This window comes from Hesperophylax consimilis, chromosome 22 (assembly GCF_061612785.1).
Source record: "Hesperophylax consimilis isolate HC1 chromosome 22, BYU_Hcon_1.0, whole genome shotgun sequence".
NCBI lineage: Eukaryota > Metazoa > Arthropoda > Insecta > Trichoptera > Limnephilidae > Hesperophylax > Hesperophylax consimilis.
The window spans coordinates 12,159,367-12,186,136 of record NC_142857.1 but is presented as its reverse complement, the minus strand read 5'-3'; the positions used below and the strand labels follow the sequence as shown (position 1 = coordinate 12,186,136).

The window sequence follows — 26,770 nt, the reverse complement described above, 5'->3', positions numbered from 1 at the left end:
AAAGCTTGTTATTAAATTTCTGCATGATAGATTAATAATACATATAATGGACTCGTTCATGATATTAAAACGAAAACAATAAATATAAATAATTAAAACATATAATAAATACGAAATTGCAATCACGCACGTTTGGAGGCAATTAAGGATAGGCGCATTCAATTAACGTTTTTTAATGTAAATACCGCACAAGGATCCCAACCACAAAAGGGGGGCCGGGAAGGAGATGGTAAAGAGGAAGATTGGTAAGTACCTGACCACTCAGTCACCAAACATTGTTAAAGCCATTTCAATGATCTCTCACCAGGGCGATACTAGATTTTCTACAACAAGATTACGTTTGAGAATCGCTAATTGTATTCAATAATTAAATATTACAATTTGAGGTTTTACTCATCCAAGTTTTTCTAAAAAAAAAATCATCTTAGACTCAAATCAATTGATGTCGCATATTAAAATTAAAATACGATATATTTTGGCAAGTCACTATCTAGATTACATTTAGTTCGTGTTGAATCTTGCGATCATACATAAAAGATAGCAGCCAATAAAAATATGCGTTAAGAAAATGAAGATAAATTTGGTACTTCTTATTCGAAGTATGTAAATGCAGTTAAAAATTACCGAAGGAAATAAGGACAGATTAGCACAGTTGGTAGAGCATCGTTCCGGCAAGACGAAGGTTCTAAGTTCAAGTCGCAGATGTATTTTTTTCAGATTTTTCGGCTTCAAATTTTCGTTTGAGAATCACTAATATTAATTTTAATAATTAAATATTACAATTTGAGGTTTTACTCATCAAGTTATTTCAAAAAATAAAATATTTATTTATATCTTCTCACTGTAATCAATAATATCATAATTTTTCAAATAAAAATCAACCTCTCTAGGACTAATAGCCTTTAACATACACATAAAAAAGGTAGAGTGAAAAAATCAACCCGAAAAAAACAATCGAACTGAGGATTAAACATTCCTCCCCAGGGACTGGGGTCGGCAACTCTACCAACATCGCAAAATTCCGATCGAGTAGAACGAACATTTATTTCATATATTAACTGCTGTAATGTCATCCGATTCCAGAGAAATGCTCATAAGTCCGCGTGTGTCTACGTGATTGCCACCAAAAGTAAACTTAATTCATTGTCATCGACAACGAGCCTATTTGCAGAGTTTCACCTCGATCGGATGTCGTAAAGCGGGTTAATTTCCGATTTCGAAATTTGCATACATTCATTCGTTACCGAAAACAAAAGTGAATTTCAAATAGACGTATTTAAAAAGATATGATGTGTGCGTAATTTATTTTTCTTTTAGGTTGATTGTGTTCGAGAGGAAAATAATTATTGTAAGCACAGTACTTCAGTAATCCACAACTCGTCTAACCGACAACGTACTAGAGACAGACTATCAGAGTAATGTACGATATGAAACATTACTACGTATTTCTCGTATTTTAACGTATTATCATTATCGAGTTCCACGTGAAGTTTAATTATTATGACATCGCTACGGAGAGATAGTACAACAAGAGCTCTTCGGTAAATACAGATTAGATTGCTAATGCCGATTCCAGTTTGTTCTATCGCGATTAGTTCATTAGTTGATGTGGCCCCCATTACTGTACGAGTATAATACAGGACTGATTATTTTAGAAACGTCATTAAACTAGAATAATTAAAGGGTTCCGTGATAACTCACCACAATGGCAATTGTATTTTTATGCTATCGTCTGGATGTTTTCGGCCCTCTCATTGGTGGAATTCAAATCGTATGTTTCGGGTAAATTACGCATAGCCTTCGCGCAAAAAAATAAATGGGGGTCTGTAGGCAAAAAACGACCACTCTGCCCCTCAATTTTAACCGACCGTAAGGTTCATTTCGGTTTGCAGGCGACCGGACCCAAAAAATTAAGACCCGATTTCATACTGAAATACCGTTACAAAATTTACTTGCGACCCCACTCATGTAATACGAGATTTCTTGAAAAACATCGTTTCTGCTCATATAATTTTTGGATAATATCGAAGAAAATATATTTTAGAAAGTCAATAATCCATTGGATTAATTACATTACAATAAAAATTATCGACAAGTACGTGTTAAATATTTGACGTTTGTAAAGAATCATGCGTTCTGAGGTTCCTTGAAATTAAAATAATATACCTAGCCAGATATAATCAAATCACGGTAGTTACCAGTGCCGCTATGCTCTATGGCGTCAGTTAGCTGTCAATTTACACATATTTTTAATAATATCGTTCGTTATGCAAAATTACTTGACCATTTACAAGCGTAGTTGAATTATTGAAGCTCATAGAATTGAAAGAAAACGAATACGCGATTCATAGACTTAAATAATTCATCTAAGACGCGACCAATTTATTACGTGTTTCAAATATGACACCAGTCCTCAAAAACAAATTAACTCCTGCTTTGTATCAAAAAGTAAATACGAAGCGCCAAAGTATATTAATGTTACTATTTCCATTAAAAATTGAGAATTGCTTGGTTTCTTTCAATTTTTAGGACTTATCCCAATAAAATAATTCTTAATATATCAAAAAAATATATAATTACTTTGACAATCTTTTGGTAAGAGTATAATATTATTTCAGCAAAGTTATATGTAATGTTGTAATATGTTGATATTTTTTTTATTTTCGAATTACATATGTATGTAAATATTTTGCAATTCAATTTCGATTTAAAAATGAAATTATTTCGGTGGTAGGTATGGGAGTGGAAACATTTTTCTCATTGACGATATTTATGTTGGGGTGAAGGGTGTTCCTCTCATTATCCGCGCTGACTACAACAGAATGTCTTAATATTATATATCTACCCATTCATCTAATTTAGATTAGGTAGATTAAATGTAACTGTTGTTAGTATCACTTAAACTGGTCGAAGCCCAACCAAGTGCCGCCCGCATGGCCTAGCAGCAAAATACCCGCGGATCGGGTTTTTAATTACTAGTTATCCAATTATTATTGCAAGATACTTTTCCATAGGTGGCGCAAAATACGTGATAAAGTAGTTTCAATTTTATTGGAATAACTTTTTTTTACTTTTGAGAATTTTACTAATCAATTTTACTAAGAAGAAGATAATACTGATAATAATATTCCCAGTTAAGACAGTTACCTTTTATTTTTCTGTGTCTTGTTCTATGTCATTTTTCCGTTTAGATTTATTAGTATTATCTTCTTCTTCAATGATATAAAGTAGTTTGGTTCTCCCCAAGCAAAATGTTAACAGTGAATTCAATAAAAAAAATTATTATATTGCATGCATTATATGCATATCTTTTGATTTAATTAATGAATAAGATTAAGAAAGGGAGGATTAGATGGTTAGGGTAGAGCGAATGAACGAAGAAAGGAGTGATAGGAGAATATATAACGCGAATATGAATGATAGGAGAAGTCGGGGACATAGAAGACCGAGGAAGACATGACACGATCAAGTGAACCAAATACTTGAGTCAAATCAAGACCCGAGTTGTTTGGCGGTTCGTCCATTATTATCATATATCCTCTCTCTCTCAAAATTATTTTTGCCACGTATCTTCTTTGGGAATGCTGTGTGGAGGTTATTTTGTGGAAAGGAAGGAGTGAAGAGTCAGACACCTATATTGTAGGAGGGAGGAAAAGAGGGGAACAGCCGAGCTGTTGAATTCAAGAACGAGTCTTAGAAACGACCTGTAAACACGTGACAAATAATATCAACCGTGTACAAATGTCAGGCGCGCGTTTGGCGTGTTTCTCCTGGTGCCGGTGCCGAGGGGATTAATGACGCTAGTTCCTCGTAGCATCACACTGTATGTATTTCCATAAATTAACGTTTTTTTATTCACAAATAATCATTCGATCGTTTTTTAGGTCTTTTTGACGCATTACAGATTTACCTACAGCATTCTATGGACCGAAAGACCCTACCCCAAGGTAAAATTCAAGATGATAATTACGAAAAATAACGAAATACATCACTGTACCGATATGCGTGCATTCCACGACTGAATATTCTAACAAATAATACTACATTTCCAAAGCATAAGCATTCCCATTCCTAATCATGTTAATTACAATCAAGGAAGACATAATATTGACAATACGAGAACCTAACCTTGACGACCCGTAATGAGCTTAGCATCAAGCTAGTGCTTCTCTTTATAGAAAAGTAACAACAATTGAGGTGGTTTGGCCATCATCCTCCCGCAACCCAGTACCTACTCCTGGTTCCAGTGGTTTACGAAGATAAACATTTTTATTTATATACATATAAAAGATATAAGATAGATTATGAAAGATTTGAGTGTTGAGTAACATGTTTTCATGTACGGTTTTCTCGAAATAACCTAAAAAATGTTTTTAGCATAAATCAGCAAAAATTACTTTACCATGTTAGGAAACCACTGAAAAGTAACATTCCCAAAACTGTGGCTTGAAGGGCTTTACCGAAACACAGTCGATATTAAGATACATTACTTCCTTACCAAGCGAATAAAATATATTTTAGTACGCTAGGCGCATTTATTTAGGGTAAAAAATACCATAAAATCGGGGCAAGTGCGGTGACCTACTAGGAAATTCAAAAAGGCACTCCTGGCAAAGTTGGGATCAACTTCAGATGCTGTACGAGAAGAATCTGGACCTACTATGGACAAAAGCCGCCGAAGTAGAGAAGCACAGAGACGCAGAGTTTAAGCAATGGATCCTCGGCCCGATTAAGACAAGGAGATGAAGATGAAGTGATGAAATAAAAAAGCCTTTATCAAACCTTAGCTTTAGAATTAGTAATCAGTATTAGTACAATCATTAACACATTACAAAACATCATCAATAATAATAATGTATATTTTAATATCTATAATTAGCTAATATAACATTGTATAATACATTATCTGTAAACAGTCGAAGCATTATCTTAGAAGTCTCCACTCATTATGGTGTATGCTGCGATATCCTTGAATATACATTATTATTAATTGTAGAAATATCTGATTACAATGCAGTTTCAAACCAACAAATATTTAATTATGCAATACAACTATCCCCACACAATCACGTACAAAGTGGGGAATAAAGGAAAGGATACACTGGGTCCACGTAAGCAATGTACGCAACACATTGACAACTTACAATCTACACATTTTATATGAAAATACATGCTTGAAACACACTTGTCACACGTAAAAGCAATCCTATGCTCCCCACGCAACGCCGATCTCCGCTGTCCAGATTGGCGTGGGATACGTGAAAGAAAGATGACGTAGGTTGAAGGCCTTAAAGCGAGTTAATTTGGCGGTTAATATTATGTTTGTTTTGTTTATTTATTGTTTTTGTGTTTAATTCGTAGAACTCCATTTAATTTTTTATAAATTTAAAAATTTGATAATATTATTATTAAGTTCTGCAAGTGTTTTAGTTTTTTATTATTGTGACAGCTGTTTCGGCTTACAAGGCCATTTTCAAACTGTGGTTAGTCCACATTGAGACGACGTTTTTATACTATTTCAAATTTAAATTATGCACCTTCAAAATTTAAATTTGAAATAGTATAAAAACGTCGTCTCAATGTGGACTAACCACAGTTTGAAAATGGCCTTGTAAGCCGAAACAGCTGTCACAATAATAAAAAACTAAAACACTTGCAGAACTTAATAATAATATTATCAAATTTAATCTAAATTAAATTTATAAAAAAAAAAAAAAAAAAAAAAAAAAAAAAAAAAAAAAAAAAAAAAAAAAAAAAAAAAATAATAATTAAAAAAAAAAAAAAAAAAATGTTTGTTTTGGCCTTTACTAACATTTGTTACTAGTTTTGTTGTTAGAGTGGGAGATAAACAATCAACAGTTTTAGTAAGATGCTACAAAGTGATTTATAACGTAAAATCCATTGAACATCGCGAAACTGGGATTCAAATGTGCGTTACGTGCATATGACAAGTGTGCAGGTTGGCCTGGCAAAGTAGTAATGCACACGTTGCGTATGTGGGTTCAGTGTGTTCTTACCTTTATTCTTTAACCTTACGAAGAGCAACTGCATGGCGGAGAGTGGAGACACAGTTCACGAGGTCGCAATTATAGCGTAAACAAAATAATAATTATTCTACAAAAATAGTCAAGAGGAAATTGACCTTGGTGACGTTATGAATGATAGTGCGAAATGATCTCAACCTTGGATATGTTAGATAGGTCGTAAGCAAAATAAAATTGTCATTTATGGTGCGTTAAAATTGATTATAATTTCTGTGGTTTTTGGTATTAAAAGTGATGAGGGCAAAGATGAAATTTCCATGTTACGAATAACAAGACAATGTTTAAATTCCGGTTACTAACATCATTATAAGCGTAAATTATTGCCTGTACAATGATGGAGGTCTTGAAGCTGGCAGAGAGGATTGAACCGCGATCGGAACCCGACGCTTTAGGACACTAGGCCACTACTGGTCGAGGTTCCATGGCAATTCAACACACCTTTCAAAAGGGATAAAAATGCCTATAAACCGAACCTAGTTTTTCATCAATCACTTTTCATGACTTTATATCACTTTTCAAGAGTGTGTTAAAGTGTTGAATTGCCACTGTTTTGACCGGTTACCTTCGTCGAGTAGTGCGCACAAAATGACAATTTTTGCAATTATCACATATTGTGACCACATACCAGATATACAGGGTGTCCGGAAACTCGTAGTACAAGCGGGAAACTGGTGAATCTACATCACGTTTGGAGTCGATTTTGTAGTATATTTTTTTATTTGAGCTTTCGTTATCGAGTAAATCGAGTTTGAAGTTGATTTTTTTTTTTTTTTTTTTTTTTGTTTTAATCAAATTCTTATAAATTATTACTGAAGATCAAAGTACCCAACTAATTAAAACTATTTGAAAGTAAAACAAATGAAGAAACTCGAATTTGAAGCATTATTTTGAAATCACCCTTCATTTAACCCGGTGTAATCATAAAATATTTCTGCTCTGCAGGGTTAAAACATCTGTTATTCAACTCTAAACACCAGAAAAAACTTTAACCCTAAAATAGCCGAAAAATATATTTTTTTGTTTTTTTTTTTTTTTTTGAAAATGCTCAAATCAAAAAACTTTATGTTTTTTTGGGTTCCCCATGTGGTGTAGATTCTCCAGTTTCCCGCTTGTACTACGAGTTTCCGGACACCGTGTATAAAGAGCACAGTTTAGTGAAAACACTTCACCCAATTAGAAAATCTACTCAAGTGTGATTCTCTAATTAGAATAACTCCCGCTTGTGTTTTAAAAAATTATTTATTATTTGTTTTTTTTTTTTTTTTAATATTGACAACATTTTATCCAATTACGTGGTTCATTTTCAAACGATACATATGAATAATTTTAATATCAGTCAAACTATGCAGCACGGATTGAATATTTCATATAATATCCCACCTATACAATTAATGTATCTTACAACGTTCAATCTCAACAGATTTTACACTTGAATGAATTCAAACAGTACAAAAAATCATAAATAAACACATCAAAAAAACTTTACGACAGAATTAACCGCTACCTACATTATCAAATAGCAAGAAAGAGGCACCCCCTACAAGCAGTCAAAGTGTGAGTCACAATCAATAATTGGGTGAGGATTTACCCCCAGGTGAGTAAATCAACCATACAAAACCCCTTACGCCCTCAAGTTTGTACAAACTTATTGTGTCACAATTATTACAGTATAAATAACATCAACTAGGTTTGTTTACAGCATACAAAATCCTAGAAAAAGCATTAAATTGGATTTAAACCGATAATTGGGTGAAAATCACCACTTTCGTCTATGTAGGGTTGGGTTATCCATGTTTTAACAATCATAATACTACGTATTTTTTATAGCGCTCTTTTTATGAGTTTTGCGTCTACGACACTCGTTACTTGATTTTTTGTGTTTATTATTTGATAATATAAATAATATATAATAATAATATTTATTTATTATTTTCAGAACAATAGAAGAGTATGTATGAGACGATGTATGAATGTGAATGAGGCAAGGAGTGTGTGCCAAGACCGAGTTGTTTGGCGGTCCGTCCTCTCTGCCTACCCCTGCGGGGAAACGGTGTGATGGTTAGTTAGTTAGTTTATTATTTGATTGTTTATGTGCCAGTGGGACCAAAGCCGCGGATACACATAGCAGTGAAAAGGCATGCTTTTGGTCAGCATAATACGCACGCTAGATACAGGCATTCTAGCTAATCACATCTCTAGTTTCGTGCGCGTAGCTGGCTGAGATGGAGGTCCGGAAGAAATAAGAAACGAACTGCAATTTTATTATTGTAATGCGATAAATCTGTATTCCACAAGCACTGGTAGAGAATATAATGATGTTCAGAGTCTTTTACCGCCCCACCGAGCCATTTTGATCGTGAAAATATACAAAATTTAAAAAAGGCGACAATATAGCGCACGCACATTTTCACTGTGCTAGCTACTTGGCAGAGCGCGTTCAGGCATGCTGCAAGACCCCACCACTCCCCTATCTTACACCACGTGCCACCGGCACATGAAAAATCTAACGCCAAGAGATTGAATGGTATATGAGCTACGAGCATGCTAGTTACTAGAAGCGACACGATACACAGGCCACTAGTACGCTGAATACAGCTACTGGCATGCTTTAAGCGAGTTACTAGCATGTGTATCTGCAGATTATGTCATACCCATTTAGGGATGGTGTGAGGCTGAATAGAGAGAGGAAAGTGGTCAATAAACCTAGCTAGAATTAGTTCAAATACCTTTACGGTACTTAATGGTGGTCTGTTTACCAGAGCGTTATTGAGAGAATTTGTCATTGGCATAAAACAATATCATGAACAGAACATGTTAATTAACCTAGAAATAAAAATAAATCAAATTTAACAATGTTAAAAGTTCTACAAGTATTTTAATTTTTTATCGTAATTACAAAAGCGTTCAAAGTCAAGGTCAAACTGTGGTTAGGCCACAATATGTAGACGACTTATTTATTTTAAATTAGTTTTTTATCTCCTGTAAAAGAATGTGATAGCGGGTTAGTAACTTCTACCGAATGACTCGATATGAAATTAAGTAAACAACAAAACGTTTTGTCCGTGGTCTTTATCGACATAATAATGGAAAAAGCAATCAACTGGGCTAAACTAATCGACATGTTGGTCGCCGAAAGGTTGAGGTTAAGGCGATGTCATACGTAGTAATGCAAAATCATGTGTTTTTGGTTTAAAATTTAGTCGCCTAGAAATGTTTCAGATGCTTTAATTAAATACTGCGAGTAGAATACATCTTGGCCTTTGAAATAATCGACCAGTTTTTAGATAAGTCTTTTTATAAGCCCAGAAAAAAATAATGTATAAGGCCTATGAAAAGTGCTTTAAAGTTCAAAATCTCCTACTTACGAACCCATTTTCGGTTATGATTTTATTGTATAATGTGGCAAATTAAGTTTTTTATAAAATAATCGAAAAATAAATAAATATTTATGCCTGAACATCCACAAAATAAAATAAAAGGCACTTTTTGGCCATGTTTTTTTCTTGCATAAATCAAAACAGGCGGATGGTGTTAAGCGGGAATTTAAACCTTATCGCCATTTAAGTAATGGTTGTTATTGATAGCGGATCAATTTAAAATATTACACGACGTAGTGCATCGCCTTAAGCCCAAAGAACGTTATAATCTACGCGTGCATAGGTGGCGTTAATTAAATTATTTTTATCAAAATACGCTTGTTGCAAGTTATGCTTTCAAATATTGGGACGAATTATTTAATTGCGCCCGTACAAATGCAATATGAATAAATAGTTTTGTCCGTATAAAAACTCAATTCTTTCAAGAAAGGCATACAAATAAAATATTTTATAGGTGATTCAATCAAATATTCTATTTGTATGGCATTATTGAAAGAATTGTGTTTTTATACGGACCATATTATTTATTCATATTCATATTGCGTATGTATGGGCGCAAACAAATATTTCGTCTTAATATTGTAAAAAGCGTATTTTAATAAAATAATTAAATTTACGCCATCTATGAACACGTAGATTATAACGAACGTCAAGTTTAACCTTAAAAAAGATAATTATAAGAATTTAAAACAACACTGATTAGGTACTAGGCAATATACGTAAGTACCATCACTTCACAAGGTTCGAAAAAATCGTTTTTTTTAATGTTTTTTTTTTGCATAAATTAAAACAGGCGGCCGGTTTTAAGCGGGAATTTCATTTTTTCAACAATTTATCTAATTATCTCATTAAACAAAATTAAAAAATCAGATATAACACAACAAAATAAATATTAAATTTTACACCAAAATTAAAAATATTAAATCAAATGCTATTTGTTTGAAGGTGAATCTTTATAATATGTATATCACTGATGGCAATAACCTTAAAAAAAACTTTTTTTTAAGTTGTTCATATATAATATAAATTATCAAATTATTATGATGAAGAAGTTACGTAAAATCTCACATTCCTGATAAAATACCAATTCAATGTTAAGTATTTTTTTAATCTTGATTTGACCTTATTTATAAAAAAAACAAGAAACATATAATATTATTATTTATTAATTTTCAGTGGGTACCACTAATATAAAACTCTCGAACAGTGAGCCCTGGCGTTGTGAAAATTTACCAGGTTTTTCTAAGTTGACACAACTATTTTCAGCCAGCAAAATCATTTCCAGCGTGAGAAAACCATGATTGAACTTTGAAAATTTTGTGCAACTGTCAGAAAATAAGACAATACACCACATAGTTTATTCCACAAGTTTTCAATTGCTCGATAAGATAACGATTCGCAAAACTGGATAGTAACTACATGTTTACAATAAAATGTATGTTATTCAGAAAACGTATTTATGCATTATTATGATCATTATATGGGTGGGTGTAAGTTACAAACAAAATATCATTATAATATTGAAATGGTGGTGGTATTATAAAACATGATAATATATTTTCCTTATAGCGAGCAATCGCTTAGCAATTTATAAAAAAATATTTGTCATTTTTTTGGATAAAAACGTTTATCTTTATTATGACTGTGACAGTTCGAAGTGTCAGGTGGCACTTAACTAATACAGTTTTGCACAATTATTGTATTAAATACAGACGATATCAATACAGAGTAATTAAAGACTGACGTCCATGTTTCAGAGAATGGAATGAAATACTGATAACGTGTATGACTAAAGACAAACTATTTTTTATCAAATCGAACGATCGAAATATAGGTTTGGAACTAAAAATAGTCCGTAATATTTTCACCGTTGGACTCCAAAAATCATTCAGTGCATAGCAAATTTAATAGGCTTTGCTGATTTATTGCAAATAAGGGAGATTCTTACCTGTTTGTGTTTGATTTTGTTCGAATTCTGGTATGCATTTTCTAGGGTTGGGTTGGTGGCAGCTTTCTTTGGTCGGGAATTCTTTATTCCAATGGATATGCCAACAGGTGAAAACCAAAATCTGTCGACGAAACATTTGCGTCAGATCATAACAGCTAACATTTACACATAACTCATATTTTTAATATTTAATATATAAGACACTCTCTCGAGAGCGGCGTTTGAATTAATCAGATACAATTCGGTTACACGCGGTTTCACTCACTTCACCCACAAATTTGTAAATGACAAGCACAAATAATATACATGAAAATGGATCAAAAATACAATATTCACCTATCTAAAACGTGCCGGATTATTAACATAACCAATGCCATTGGCAAGGGATATATTAAATCCGAATAATCCGCATACTGAACTGACTTGTCAGGACCGGGAGCGATGTCGGCCCATGTTGTATTTGGCGGCAACCACACTTTTTCGGACCAAAACGAATCTAATAAATATCGCAGCATTTTGTATAAATGTCACTGCCGACACTTAAACCGCGAAATCTAGCCGAAAACAAACTTATTTAAACGAATCGCTACGAACGTAAGCCAACTCCCATGTTTGCATCACGTCATGTCCGCGGGTAGAGTAGATTTCTACTTTTGCACACGCGAACGACCGGCTACATGAATAGTAGTCTTATAATTTGTCAAATTACGTTTCGCATATATATTTTTTTAATTGTGTAATCACCTTTTTCTATCATTATTATCTTGTTTATACTTTTTTTCTGTTTACGAAAATAAATATGAATATAATTAAAGGATTAGGTATCTATGCAAAACCCAAATAAAAATTTGATTGAAGGGTAATTTTTACATGTTTTTTACACTCGAGAAACCTAGCATACTTATAGCTTCTCGTCGATGGAACTTGCCAGCACTGATAATAATTCAAATGTGACGAGAACGGTAACCGATTATTTATTGGTGAAAGACATTTTAGAGAACATGACGTTTGATATTTTTAACTAAAATATTGTCTTAAATGATATTCTTCGTCGAAACAACTCAAAAACCATATGTTTTATATTATCTATTGCTCGGTTGCACAAAAACATTTTTCTTTATCTGCGTATATTGAATATTAACATTATGTTTTGTATTGATTGCGAATAATATTATCATAATATTTTTTACTATCCAAATTACTAAATGGCGCACATTGACGTCAACTCTGTGTATATACCTACTCATAAATAAACCACTCACTACCTACTAAACGGGGCAGTGTAAACAAAAAGAACACAAAGATTGCCTCGTGGGCGTGTTTCGTGATTTAAATATTTGCCTAATCGAGGCATAAATTTCCAATGCAAAACTGTGTTTACGAAATTAAAATGGGATGGAAATTTACAATATCAATATGTAAGTAAAATAGAGCGCTATTCGGATTGTCAATATTAATTTGTATTCATTCAAATTTGTATGGAAGGCACTTCTTTTCTACTTTATTCTATGCTACCGAATGTTACTTCTTCAGAGGTTTCCCAAAACGATTGTATGTAGCGTGAGTAATACAATTGTATTATTATTGTAAAACAGAATTGAAAAAAAATCCAGCACGCATTGAGTCAAAATCGTTCTAAGCCCAACTAAACAATTATGCATTTGTTTGAAAATAATTTAAATATTTCCCTAACCGCCTCACTTGTCATAGGCACAATTTATGGAAATTACAATTCCTTTCAATTTAATTGCTACAAGAAACAGATAGATAGTTTTCTAAGGGAAAAAGTAATGGAGCGATGTAGTGCCTACAATTATCAAAAAGCGACCAGTGCTCTCCACGAATTATATAGCCAAAGATAACGACATTAACGCATCGTAAGCATCATAAATCTAATGTTTTAGAATTCACACGAAGTTTTATCTTTCAATTCTATACTGTTAAAATGGAGCCGACACATTACGCTATACGCATCATCGCTTGGCCTATTTCAGCATATCGCACCCCATACAATCCCAATGGGAATGTATGGCGAGCGATATGCTGAAATAAGCTAAGCCACGAGAAAATGGTGTAATAAACGAAGAGCGCCTTTAAAATGTTGCCAGCTCTTTACAGCTTGCAAATACTCGCCACATTCCAAATTCCGTACCATTACGCTACGCCAATAGTCGCTACTTTCATAAATTTCTAAACACGTGCAACGAACTGTCAAAATATGAAAATATTCCCGAAAGTTGCAGTGTGAGTGGTTATTATGGTCGCAGTTCATAATACTTCAAAATGCACCGGTTTTCGTAAAATCCCTCATCTGTGTAAATTTGTTGGTGGTGAGAAGAGTTAAGGATCCATATTATTGACAAATGAAGAAACAATATGATTCTATTTTGTCCTGTTTGTGCTAATATTTTGTTGGTCGAAGAAGCTCACGCTTCACACTTGAGGTATGCCTGTAACACATGCCCTTACGTGTACAACATTGGAAAGAAAATAAGCAGCAAAACTTTTCCTAAACTGAAGGTATGTTTTATATTTTGAAATCCATTCCCTTATACTGTGACGTATTAAAACAAAAACTTGAGATAGCTTCGTTTTTCAATGATATGATGCTCAGACTTCCAAATGATTCATCTTATTTAATATGTATATAACCACTTGATAATGTATTGAAATAGTATTTTCATTGGTACTTTATCGAAGTTACGGAAGTTACCTTTTTATAAATAATGGTGATGAAACTTTTTGTAATAGTTAAATAACTTTCCACAAATATCCATATATCACAGAGATGCCCATTTCATGTGTATAGTAGAGAATTTATTGTAGCAGTTTCAGTGTTTAGTAAATATTAACAAAAATGGGAGACTATTAATAAGCACATTTTATTTAAAATACGGTAACAATGAGAAACAACTAGTTCAGTAACCGAAAATGGAAAATAATGCATTTCAACAGCTATTTCCTTTAAAAATAAACGGGAATACCAATAATTATAATAATTCATGGCCAGCGATTCCCAATAATTAATTAAATAACTATTAAAATGCACTATTCTACAGTTCCGGAAACTGAAATCCTTACTTCTCACTATTATCTAACTGCTACGAAGCGTTTTTTTCAAAGTGCGAATTAAATGTGTCCAACTTGTCTGTATATTTATTTACCCAGTGTTTTATTAGTATTAAAATCAGTAATAAAGTCTTGTTTATGTACTTTCTCCTTTTTTCCTCACTTCGAACTCAAGGAAAGCTCCCGATACTGTGAAATCTATCCTTAACTCTTTAATCGCGTGACATACTAGTCACCCCTGTAAGCAGCACTTTTTCATTTATTCATGTTCGCAAGACAACACTGCTGTGATGTCCGCATATAACTGGTTAACTATCGTTTGCCCCATAAACTTCTCCCTTGATCTTCCCGCCTCTTATTATCCTGTACATTTTGTTCAGGTTATCTGGGAAGCAAACAAATATATGCAGTATTCAGCCTTCAATTAATATAACTTCAAGCTGAAAATAATTAATAACATTTTCTTGATTTTTTTCCTTTCTCAGGAATTGGACTTTGTAATGGGAGGAGCAGCGGCATGGGAAAATGTAGACTCCACCGACGCCGTCTGTCCTAAGTGTTGCAATAAACGAGCCTTCTTCATGCAAATTCAAACCAGATCTGCTGATGAACCAATGACCACATTCTACAGATGTTGCGATAACGTATGTGCTCACAATTGGCGAGACTAAATATACATAAAAACACAGCAATTGATGAAAGATGAACAACGTCACAACAAATAAACTTCTTTGTAAAAAATTGAGTTCATTTTTTTATAAAGTTATGTTTTATTCATCTTTAAAAATGGACGTGAATAAACCAACTCCCATTGTGAAGTGTTCCAATCTGGAAGCTGCAAAAATGGCTGCGAGCTGCATAAAGCGACATGAAGTCGTAGCACTTCCAACGGACACTATCTATGGATTAGCTTGTAGCGCTAATTCTCCACAAGCAATCAAGAAGTTGTACGAAATCAAAGGACGCGACGAGGCGAAACCCGTTGCTATTTGTGTAAGCACTCTTGAAGAAGTGAGGTTATGGGGACACGCTCAACATTTACCAAACGAGTTACTCGCTAACTTGCTGCCGGGCCCTGTCACTTTGGTCTTGGAAAAAACACCAATGCTGAATAATCCATATTTGAATCCTCATACAACCAAAATTGGAATAAGGATACCAGATTATAAATTTATTCAGAGGGTTGCCGCAATTAGTGGAATTCCAATTGCATTGACCAGTGCCAATTTAAGCAATGAACCCTCAAGTTTGAGTGTTGTAGAATTTGAATGTATGTATTCAAAATTGGGGGCTGTTTTTGATGGAGGTTTGCTCGGGAAAGGGAAACAAGATGAAAGAGCTGGCTCTACGGTTGTTGACTTATCAAAAGTTGGATTTTATACAATTTTAAGAGATGGTGTTGCATATGAACGGACGAAACAGTTATTAGAAAGTTGTAGTATTTATAAAGACTCGTTTTAGTGATTTATCGTGATGATAGAACATAAGATATGAGTAGACTAAGACTTCCCGAAATGTAATTTTATTTTCTCAAAATAAAATTTTCTTAAGCATTATTTGTTTTATTAAATTATTGATGATCTGTTTCCTAAAACCTGAAGAAACTTTTTGGTGTGTTGTTAAAGCAGTTACACAAGTTAACAATTTATATACAAGAGTAATATTCCGTTCTTGTCATTAAGATGACAGTTATTGGTTGAAACCGGTCCAGTCGGAAAAATAAAAACATTTGCCCCAGGATTTTTTACTAATAACTTCTTGTTCAGATCTATGAAAGTGAAAAGCATGGATAGAAGACAACTGACAACGAAATAGGGTTTTTATAATAAGTTTGCAGGATGTAAGGGTTTTTGGACGCCAAAATGTGAATGGCTAAATGGAGCAGAATGTGGAGGTTAGGAATGGGGGGAAGATCAGCAGGATTCGAGGCAGCCGGGAGTGTTGACTAGTCCAAGGTTCGAACCAAAATAAGGTAAACGCTTATTTTATTTTGAACATTACCCAGTTTTCTGAGGAAGAATTTTTGAGAACAGAAAGAAAAAGAAAAGAAAGAACGGTTTTTGCGATTTCTCATCTTTTCATCGTAATCTACTGCTTTTACATTGTTTAAAATCACTAAAACTCTACCTTATAAGAAATTTCACAACAATGGTCCAGAGCATCTGACCGGACATCAGAAGGTTCCCGTTGGTGGCATTTATTTTTACTCGGGAGATATTTTCAATTTGTATTGATATTTCAGGCGACTAATTATTGCTTATAATTATTTGTTATCCTGTGTGCTACGCATAAAACCTTGTCTTATAAACATTAGTTTATCATTAAAAAATTTATTCTCACACTTTTCCACAAGTGATGAACTAGTCAATCCACATTATGCAAGTGCATTATATAAGCATAATAAATACAAAATAATACAAAAACAACATGTCAAATCACCAGAGATCAAATGGGAAAATAATTCACCAACTCCAGATATTTTCATATCAGAGGGTTCGGCTCGGTAGAACTTTTAATTGGAGCTATAAATCCTACTGATCCCTCAATATAAATATTTAAAAAATCTTTCGTAATCCTACATGAATTTAAAATGACTGATTTTTGCATTTTTATGTATAAATTCTTTGACAGATCTAATACGCCTAAATTTTGAATGAGAGAGCTAGGTAAGAGTGGTTTATTTATGGCTAGGTATAATGCCAGTAACAAAAATAACAAATGACAAATTCTTTCAATTTTATTTCACTAAGAACATTTTTATTTATATACAGTGGTACCTCGACATACGAGTGACCCAACTTACGAGTTTTTCGAGATACGAGCGAGTGATTTTTTGCTTTGAGTTACGAGCGAAATTCGAGATACGAGTTCGGTTTAGCAGGTCGGCCGGTAGCGCGCGAGCGCGGCCACGCCCACCACGGCCAGTGAATCAGTTAGCAGCGTGCTCCCGCTGTGATACAGTCACAGCAGCATACGGATGTTATGCAAGAAATTGGTTTCGAGGAGTCAGAGGAGGAGGAGGTTATTTCTACAAGTGAGATAAAGGAGATCTTAGGAATGTGGGAGAGAGTTTCACAGTTCGTGGAAAAGAAACACCCAGAAAAAGTTGCAACAGGTCATGCATCTGATCTTTTTAATGACACTTGCCTAACTCATTTCCGGAACATTCTGAGAGGGAGGAAGAAACAAACCTCCTTGGACATGTTTTTTTCTAAACCGCCTACAGGTGTGACATTTTGGGGGTTGGAACGGATTAATGGTAGTCTAATTGTTTTGTATGGGGAAATCTGCATCGATTAATTACGATTATACGAGTAATTCAAGATACGAGCAAGGTTGCGGAACGAATTAAACTCGTATGTCGAGGTACCACTGTATATTTTACCATTTCAATTTATTATTTTGTAATACATATATGAAGTCTTCTAATTTGCTTTTCACATCTCTTTTTTTTTCTCTTTATCTACAATGAAATTAAGTAATTTGTATTGTTTATATGGTTTCCTGATAAAAATATAATATCACCGACTTAATTACCATACCATATTTTTCTGTATTTATTTTCGATCATTTAAACATTTGTTAGTTGAGGTTTTTTATTTTAAAACAGAGTTAGGAAGTTTACTTAATTATGCAAAATGGCATGGACATTTTACTAATTTGTGTTTAAAAACAAAGTGGATTTTTTTACGAATTTTACTATTCGAAGTGGGACTAATTTTAACCTAAATGGTATTAAAATATTATTTTCGAGAAAAACGGAGTTACGCTGTCTACGAAATAATCCGACGATATGTAGTAATTTATAAAAATTTAAAGAAAGAATCTCTCTAAATAATGGAGTATAAAACAAACAAGCGGGAAAATGGTTAACCTTTGGAGACTGGAAGTTTGATCTTTGTTCGCATTGTTTCAGAGCATATTTAAAAAGTAAATTATGTCTTACTAATAATTAATATGTACAAATGCTTTACTTTCATACTTATATCTCATAAGATAAATCAAATAGAAATCGCACAGAAAACGATATTAAAAGTAATACTCAAAAAACATAAACTAACCGACACAGACCAAATATTTAAAAGCTGTGACGTACTTGATATACGCCAATTATATGTTAAAACACTACTTAACTACATTTTCGACCAAAAAAACAAACCCCAACAAACACAAAATATCACTAATAGACCGGTCAGACAAGTGTACAAAGAAAACATAAAAACTCCGACGGTAAACACTACCTTTGGACAAAGACACCATAAATACCACGATATTAAAGCATTCAACAGTCTTCCACTTGAAACAAAAATTGAGGAAAATAAAAATAAATTCAAACACAAAATAAAAAAATGGATTAAAGAACAAAAAGACAATATTACCAAAATACTATAACATAAAAGAATAAAACATATACACGCAACACAAAAAAAATATATAAAACACGCAACACGCACAAACACATATATCATTATAAATGCCGATTTACATTCTCTTTTGATATTTTTCTTTTAGTGTTATAATTATATTTTAATCTTTATTTTTTATTTTAAATTTATCTTTATTTTAATGTTGTTTTTCTTTTATTTTTTTTAAATGTATAAATTCTTAAATTATAAAATGGGGGCCTCAGCACGGGTAAACAACCCAGTGAGGCCAACATTACTAAATTGAAATATGAAATATTGTAAAAAAAAATGTATCAACAATAAAAATAAAATAAAAAAATATGATTTTAATTGGATTTCATTCTGTGTTTCATCAGCATCCTCTTCTCTAGTACTAAGAATGTATTCATTGTCTGTGGCATTCGGTGAGAAATCTCCAATTTGACTATCATTCATTGCCGAAATATCAAGACGACTCGATAAACTGAAGGAAGTACCACATATCACTCGTTCCCTACCAGGTTAAAGAGTTTCATTGACGCCGACAGAAGAAGAACTTGTGGTATCTCTCCTTCAAATAACAAAAGAAATACAAACAAACCCGTTCGTTATCTAGATAATATCCATGCATTGGAAGTGTCGTAACCTGCTTAGGTTTCATTGCCTTGTACTAGCGGACAAATTTTAATATTCGACAAATCCGTTGCACTATGTTCCATCATGGCATGAACATCTAAATCAGTGATGAGAAACACGAGGCGTGCAGCCCATTTGGTATGGCCCGCGAGACTTTGCGTGTAGCTATGTCTTGGCTTTAACGGTTTCTTTTCTGTTTTGTAAATGTGTTTATTGGAAAACTTTAATCTTGTTATTTTGCGTGGGTTTCGTTTTATAAGGGTAGGTACGCTTCCAATTTATGTTTTTGAAAACGCATAAATAACCGAAGATAATTTTGATAATTCTTATTTAATAGCAAATCTTTCGGATTTCAGAAATATTTAACATTTTCAAGGGTTTTTCAACAAACTTTTGTTTATCTATGTTAAATCAGTCGCCCAAAATTGTTGTTGAGTGTTTTTTTTTAACATTCAGAATGATAAATCGACAGAATTTATTGGTTTAGCCTTGGAGAAAAAACATTTTCGCCTGTGGCGCTTTGCTTTTGCGTTCTATGATTGTTTTGTTGAAAAAATAACAGTTTTACAAAATATAAATAGGTTTGCACACAACCGACCACGTCAAGCTGTATGTACTCTATCCCCAGGGGCCCGAGAAAAAATTGATAAATTGACCCTCTGGTTAAAAAGGTTGCTAATCACTGATTTAAATCCTCCAGAATGTACATCGACCTAAATTTATCTGATACAAGGTGATTTTTTAAATAAAATGTACCTATTAACCATGTCCCATATAGGTGTCTGTATATTTACCGAATCTTGCTTTACATGTGAAAAGGGGGATATTTTTACATTTAAATCTAACAAAACGTTTTTTTGCACTTACGGTCTTTTAGTACAACATGATTGAAAGAAGTTTTATGCTGCCATAAATTTGATTAAAGATGTTTGGAAACCATAGATAAAGCTTACAACTGTCAACGTCAGTTTATGCTCAAATTTTTTACGATCTCGGAGGTTAAAATACATTATGTAAAGTGAGATTTTATTATAATCTAATAACCAGTGCAAGGATTTTCACTGAACAGTGACTAAACAGCGACATAGTTCTTCTTATTCTTTAAATACGCGAATGAATGTTGTTTCCCGGAGTAGTAAAATCGATCCTTATCGGAGTGCCAATAGGCATAACATTCCTCGATACCGTTGGCTATGTAGCCCGCGTAGAAGGTATTTCGATGCAACCAGCGTTAAACCCTGATGCAGAGGTGACAGACTATGTGTTCTTGTCAAGATGGTCAGTCAGAAATTATGATATCAGACGCGGCGACATTGTTTCGCTTGTATCACCCAAAGACCCAAGTCAGAAGATAATAAAGAGAGTTGTCGGGCTTCAAGGAGACGTTGTGAACACTCTGGGATATAAGCGACCGTACGTGAAGGTTCCTGATGGATTCTGCTGGGTGGAGGGAGACCACACCGGCCACACTCTCGACAGCAATTCCTTTGGACCAGTTTCTCTTGGCCTGGTTACAGCCAAAGCATCTCTAATCGTCTGGCCTCCAAATAGATGGCAATGCATAAAAGCCATGCTCCCCGCAGAACGAACTCCCGCTAAAGTCACTTTATAACACGAACACAGTTTTAATTTATTGAATCAATGTAATATTAGCGATGTGGGAATCTCTACACTTGTAATTATTACCTCAACTTTATTGTATCTATTTAATTTGGAGTTCATTTTTTTATATTCGTATACAGGTACTCTAATCGAACATTATCCTTGTTAAAATGCTACTATTATTTTAGATTCACATATTGTATACCGTGGATTATATCATCATTAAATTATAAACGATGTTTTTGTTCAGATTGATACAAAAGCTGACGAATTTTGACACTTATTAGATACTAGAAGATTTTTTGTAATGCTTCATAGTCATAGATAGTATTTGAATAACCTAAATAACAATAACTTAAAGTCATATAGACATGGCCGGCCCTGAGCCAAATCTGGTACGAATAAAATTTAGGCGCCCCTTGTCAAAATCACTGTAATCAATAATACTTGTATTTTTATGTAGCTTCATTTTTATGAAATATAATCTCAAGGCAATATGTTAGGAACTATCAGACCCTTGGCGCCCGGAGTTGACTGCTCCAATTGCGCTTGCATAGGGCCAGCCCTGCTTGTAGGTAATCTATATCAACAATAATAATAGTTATTATTAGCTGGATAAGAAGCTCTTATAGCAACCAAATGCAATTGGTGTGACTAATCTGTTTATTTCAATTCCTAGACATTTACAAATGATAAGGAATTAAATATTTCTCAAGTAATGGATTGATTTCAAACAGTAGGCTATTTATGATAACCGACTTATATGGCTATACTGTATGAGAAGCAACTGGTAACACTGTTGTCATATTCAACTCTAGACATAAAATAATTATTGGAATAAAATACATACTTCTATGTTGTCTGTGGTATTTTGCTGGAAGAATAACTAAAGATTGTGTGAAAACTGTATAAATTGTATATTGCAGTACATTGCATCTCTAAATAGTATAAAACAAAGTCATTTTAAATAAAAAAAATAAAAATAATACATTATACGCATCTGTTTGTTTGTGCGCTTAGTTCTTCCAAACTATGCAACAGATTTTGATAAGCTTTTCACTATCATTTAGAGAATTTCTTCCGGAAGGCTTACATATATAAATATAATACATGCATTGAAATTAGAGAAATGTCAATGTTTTGTAATCAAGTCGTAAAAATAATATTTTCCGGTGCTTTTATTGCTGCTGGGTAAACCTAAGGGTATACTCCAAAATAATGTACTACGGAATTGTGTATCTTAAAAAAGCCAGTTCGCGATGGTATATGTATATCTCCCAAGGATAACCCAAACACGTCAGCTAGTAATGTTAAATTGCCTGAATACCATGGATAATAGCAAAATGGACTGTCAAAGCAGTGGAGACAATGAAAATGATGCATTTGGTGTGTAGGTAGAAACAAAGGCAGGGCGCCGCTGTGTGTAAATATTATCATGTGTATGGATTTGGCGCAATTTCATTAAAATAATGGTTCTTGACACGTGTCCCTAATTTCGATCATCTATGCTAGGCACTTACATCGCCTCTAATAGCAGACGCAAAAGCATCTCGTTCAAATTCAAAAATTAATTTTTACCTATGTATAATACTTATTTTTGTTTTTCATGATTGCTGGCATGTTATTAAAAATAAGAACTTGTGTATAAACAAATATTCCTTGACACACTCAACTTTGCAGGCGGTCAAAGGACTAACTAATGATTGAACAAATTCTAAATCATTAGATTTTTGTGTTCTTTAAATCTAAACTAGCAATGCCACCGACTGCAAATTTAAGTGTGTCAAACTTTAAGAAATTAGGTTTCAACAAAATGGGCAGCTATACTGGGAAGATAATTATATTTCACTTAGCAGAAAATTAAAGATAGGAATACACTATTTGTTCTATAAACTTGTAGGTGTTCTATAGATTTACATGTGTGATAATAAATTTATTTGTTCAATGTTCAGGTACCTCCAACTGAACTTTATTTTGTATTGATCCGTATAACAAATTTGTTTTGATCCAGCCATATTGTAAAATAAATGGAAACAGATAATTTAATTATGAATGTGTAGGTACATATTCTCACAAAAAGTTTCCTATAAATGAACAAAACAATGTCATACTGTAATGATTGTTGCAGTTAAGTGTTCTAATAACTTCCCCTTCCTAATAACTTGTTCTAATAAGTAGGTACCCAATTAAATTTAATCAAGACTTATTTAATATATATTTATATTTAAAAATTCAGCTTGTTCTTATTAGTGCCAGGAGTTTTTAGAGATTGGCTTGAATGGTAGAATTTGGGGACACCAGAGGAATACTTAACGCAATATCTCTTCACCGGAATAAGATATAGAGTTCAATTAAAGTCGATGTAATGTAGTTTTTTAACAGTAACATTGTGGTATATAGTAGTGAATGGTGGAAAAAGTTGGAGAAGCCCGAGAAAGACATTAGCAATAGCGAAGCATTGCAGGGCACTAGTATACTATAATTTTTTAATGAGTTGTTAGTTTAGAAATTTTATTTAGAATTATTGACAAATATTCAAATTTATATGCAGGTAATGCAAATATTTTCCAGAGTGATACTCTCAGTATCACCCTGGTGACAGATCACCATTCAGAATCGGAAGGTCGCTTGAAATGGCTTTAGCTCCGTTTGGTGACCAGATCTGAAGTCAGTTAATTCCCTACCTTCCTCACCGCCGTCTTCTTCTCCTCACCACTTAAGCACTCCCTTCAACATATATCAATTGGAGATGAAATAGTCTCACCAGCTCTGAGCAGTCGGAACTCTTGTGTGGCATTTACATTTAAAAAATGGACCACTCAACGCTGAAAACACAATAGTACAAGTAAAATTTTATTTGTACTACAAAATATTAATAATGAGACTTGCCAGTTAATATTTTATTTTTATAATTTTCGCTACTTCGTCACTCTGTAGGGTGGTGGCACCTAAAGTAAGTACCTATTTTATTATTTGTAGTAAGTATTTTACGCGTCACAGAACTTGTGCAGTGCAATTCTCCCAAATCCTGCCATAACGTGATTCATTTTGTGTAAAAAACTAAACATATTATAGATGGCCTAGCAAACTCATGTGTTAAGTTTATAGGAATACTCCGGGTTAATTATGAGATATAAAAAATTGATCAATTCGTTTCCCACGAAACAATCATTTACAAAGTGAGCAATCTTTATAAATGATTTATAGAACTTTTTTTAATGTGAAAGCCGGACAAGAGTCCCAATTGCTCTCAACCGTCTGGAGCCAGTGAGACTATGGCATCCCCAATTGGGGTATGTTGTGAGGCTGAAGGTAGTGGGGAGGGGAAGGAGATGAGAAAGAGGAAGGTTAAAGCCATTTCAAGCTATATCTAAATACTGAATGGTGTGGTCTTACACCAGGGCGATACTGAGAGTATCTTATATACTATAAATAGTATGTAAATAAATTGTGAAATAACACAAATTAATCAAATAAAATTGATTTGCGCACGCCGGGATTTAAACCTGCGACCCTCAGCTTGTTAGTCGAGAGTCTTTCCTCTCAACCACGGCCTCCGTGTAATTTTTTATACTTAAAACTGCACTTAACACATGTGTGGGCTAGGCCATCCTTATAATATAGTCATATGAATTTATCATTTTTCAAAATGCACCTATTCTGCAGAAATTGATTGAATTTATAATTTGTTTTGTATAAGGTAATGTTCGGGTCAGCAAACTTACTATGTATTTAGTTTCCATCGGTGTAATTTAAAAAAAATTACAAAGCAATCAGATAGAAATTATAGTCACAAATAATTATCGGAATCATTTGTAGGTATTAAATTAAATTAATATTGACTCTGAAATCTAGGAAGAAATTGAATTAGACTGAATGATTTGTTATTGTTATTTATTTTCTAATCAATCTTCAATAGAATAATTAAAATATTAGGGTTTCTTTTTACATAATTTATGAAAAGGTGGAGTCCACTCGAACCATGTATTACATAAAATTGCACATGCCGGCCCTGCATCAAACAACGGCCCCTGGCATTGGTAAATACCTCAAGGGTGCTTGTAATGGTACGTATACATTTGCGAATCGAGCCACGCATTACAGGAAAAGAACAAAGCAACTGTAAGTGGCGTTTCACGCCATTTGCGGTTGCTTTGTTCCTTTCCCATAAGATGAGGTTCAGTTCGGCAGTTTAGTTCGCGTATGTATACGTAGCATTAGGTATTATCAGCACCTTGGCAAGTCAGCAATTTCGCCTACACAGGTCCGGCCCTGTAACATTGAATGATTGTATTCATCTTTTGAATATTGGTTGCTGGTGAAATAGTTTTAATAAATGTAATTTTGAATAGAATGTTATTTGTTTTATTTTATGTAACTTTTTTCATTTCAGTTAAATTTTTTTGTCAAATACATGATAGGAGACGCGTTCCGGGGGCAGCAAATACGGTGATCTTACCGTGTTAATCAGTTTGCCATTATGAATGTCATTACATTTATTGCAAGTATATTTTATTTATTTTTATTTTCTTAAAAAGGACAAACGATACGAATAACCTGACAATGTTTAAAAATCTCCTCTTACCATCACAGTAAGCGGAAAATGATGCTTGTGTTGTGATGGAGGACTTAGCCAGCCGAGGAATTGAACACACTATGCCTGGGTGGGACCCAAACGCGATGCCAACTCAGCCCTTGAACGGTCTATTTATTATCTCGCAATTATTATTTTTTTATTGATCCATTGGCGTATGTAAGAAAACCAGAAGTAAGAGAAGAAATGACCTTTCCGTTCCAACAAGCAACAGAGCGGCTTATCAAAAAATATTCTCATCTCGGTCCTAAAATATAATATAATAAAATCCCCTCTCAGCTGAAACTGTGTGAATTGTCATCCTTCGGTCCAAGAGTGACAAAATGGTTGTTGGATCTAGGCAGGACTGATTCCGAAATGTTACTAAAAAATGTAATTTCATAATTATTTACCACGAACGCCTCTATATATCTTTTTATGTATCTTTTTATGTATCCTTTATGTATCTTCGTTTTAACATACTTATTTTATCTAGTCTTAAATCCTGTATTCGTCTAGGATAACTTGAAACCTGTAAATTTGACTGTCCTAAAACGGGAATCCTTCCTAGTTGGACAGTCAAAAGCATAAAATGTAATCAATATTATAAAAAATAAATAAATGTCAGAATTAAGATGCAAAACGTCTGCAGGTTTCAACCATCTTCGAAAGTAGGTACTCGAAGAGCTCCGTCTTTATTGTGTAAAATGGGAGAGGCGGGAATAAAACATTGTAAGTGTAAACATAATAAGTATGGATGGGGGGGGGGTATACACCATCCATCCATAAATTTAAAGAGGAAGTCACCCACATAAAATACCTGGGGGTCATCATTGACCAACATCTTCGTTGGGATCAGCACTTGGCCAGTCTAACTGCACGCATCCGCAAGCTCTCTTATGCTTTTCGAAATCTAAGAAATATCCTTACTACCTCAATTCTTAAAACTGTATACTATGCTCTCTGCCAATCCCTACTAACAAGCGACCGACAAGATACCCCTCCACTTGACTTCTCATAGAGTATAAGGTCTTAAATATACGACAACTCCACCTAAAATTTTCGCTAATACATTTCCTGTTCAAATATAAAAACAAAACTCTTTTACAACACAACTACTTCACCAGAACAACAAC

General features: G+C 33.6%; 4 protein-coding genes across 4 annotated transcripts in view; 3 read left to right on the top strand and 1 right to left on the bottom strand.

Annotated features, from left to right (window-relative positions):
• The window catches only part of schlank (ceramide synthase schlank), a 91,751-nt gene extending 79,761 nt beyond the window's left edge, over nucleotides 1–11,990 (bottom strand). Inside the window, exons 1-2 of the mRNA XM_089645524.1 lie at nucleotides 11,706–11,990; nucleotides 11,370–11,490 (exon numbers count right to left, since the gene is read on the bottom strand). Of these exons, the coding sequence (XP_089501650.1) occupies nucleotides 11,370–11,490; nucleotides 11,706–11,884 (300 nt within the window). The 5' untranslated portion in view covers nucleotides 11,885–11,990. The remainder of the gene's footprint in view (nucleotides 1–11,369; nucleotides 11,491–11,705) is intronic.
• Nucleotides 11,991–13,577: 1,587 nt separating this feature from the next.
• On the top strand, nucleotides 13,578–15,301 carry Polr3K (RNA polymerase III subunit K). Its single transcript, XM_089644901.1, has 2 exons — nucleotides 13,578–13,889; nucleotides 14,924–15,301. The coding sequence occupies exons 1-2, from the start codon at nucleotides 13,746–13,748 to the stop codon at nucleotides 15,107–15,109; spliced, it is 330 nt and encodes a 109-aa protein (XP_089501027.1). The 5' UTR covers nucleotides 13,578–13,745; the 3' UTR covers nucleotides 15,110–15,301.
• On the top strand, nucleotides 15,141–15,984 carry Tcs1 (Threonyl-carbamoyl synthesis 1). Its single transcript, XM_089644900.1, has one exon. It carries the CDS (start codon nucleotides 15,141–15,143, stop codon nucleotides 15,897–15,899), a length of 759 nt encoding a protein of 252 aa, XP_089501026.1. The 3' UTR covers nucleotides 15,900–15,984.
• A 4,444-nt stretch (nucleotides 15,985–20,428) lies between these two features.
• LOC149412854 (mitochondrial inner membrane protease subunit 2) lies at nucleotides 20,429–21,249 on the top strand. The gene has a single exon (XM_089645096.1). It carries the CDS (start codon nucleotides 20,577–20,579, stop codon nucleotides 21,069–21,071), a length of 495 nt encoding a protein of 164 aa, XP_089501222.1. The 5' UTR covers nucleotides 20,429–20,576; the 3' UTR covers nucleotides 21,072–21,249.
• The last annotated feature ends 5,521 nt before the right edge of the window (nucleotides 21,250–26,770 follow it).

Coding starts and splice junctions, on each gene's coding strand:
- Polr3K (XM_089644901.1), top strand. CDS start 13,746: ATGATTCTATTTTGTCCTGTTTGTGCTAATATTTTGTTGGTCGAAGAA. Junction 13,890..14,923: donor AAACTTTTCCTAAACTGAAG/GTATGTTTTATA, acceptor TTCCTTTCTCAG/GAATTGGACTTTGTAATGGG.
- Tcs1 (XM_089644900.1), top strand. CDS start 15,141: ATGAACAACGTCACAACAAATAAACTTCTTTGTAAAAAATTGAGTTCA.
- LOC149412854 (XM_089645096.1), top strand. CDS start 20,577: ATGTTGTTTCCCGGAGTAGTAAAATCGATCCTTATCGGAGTGCCAATA.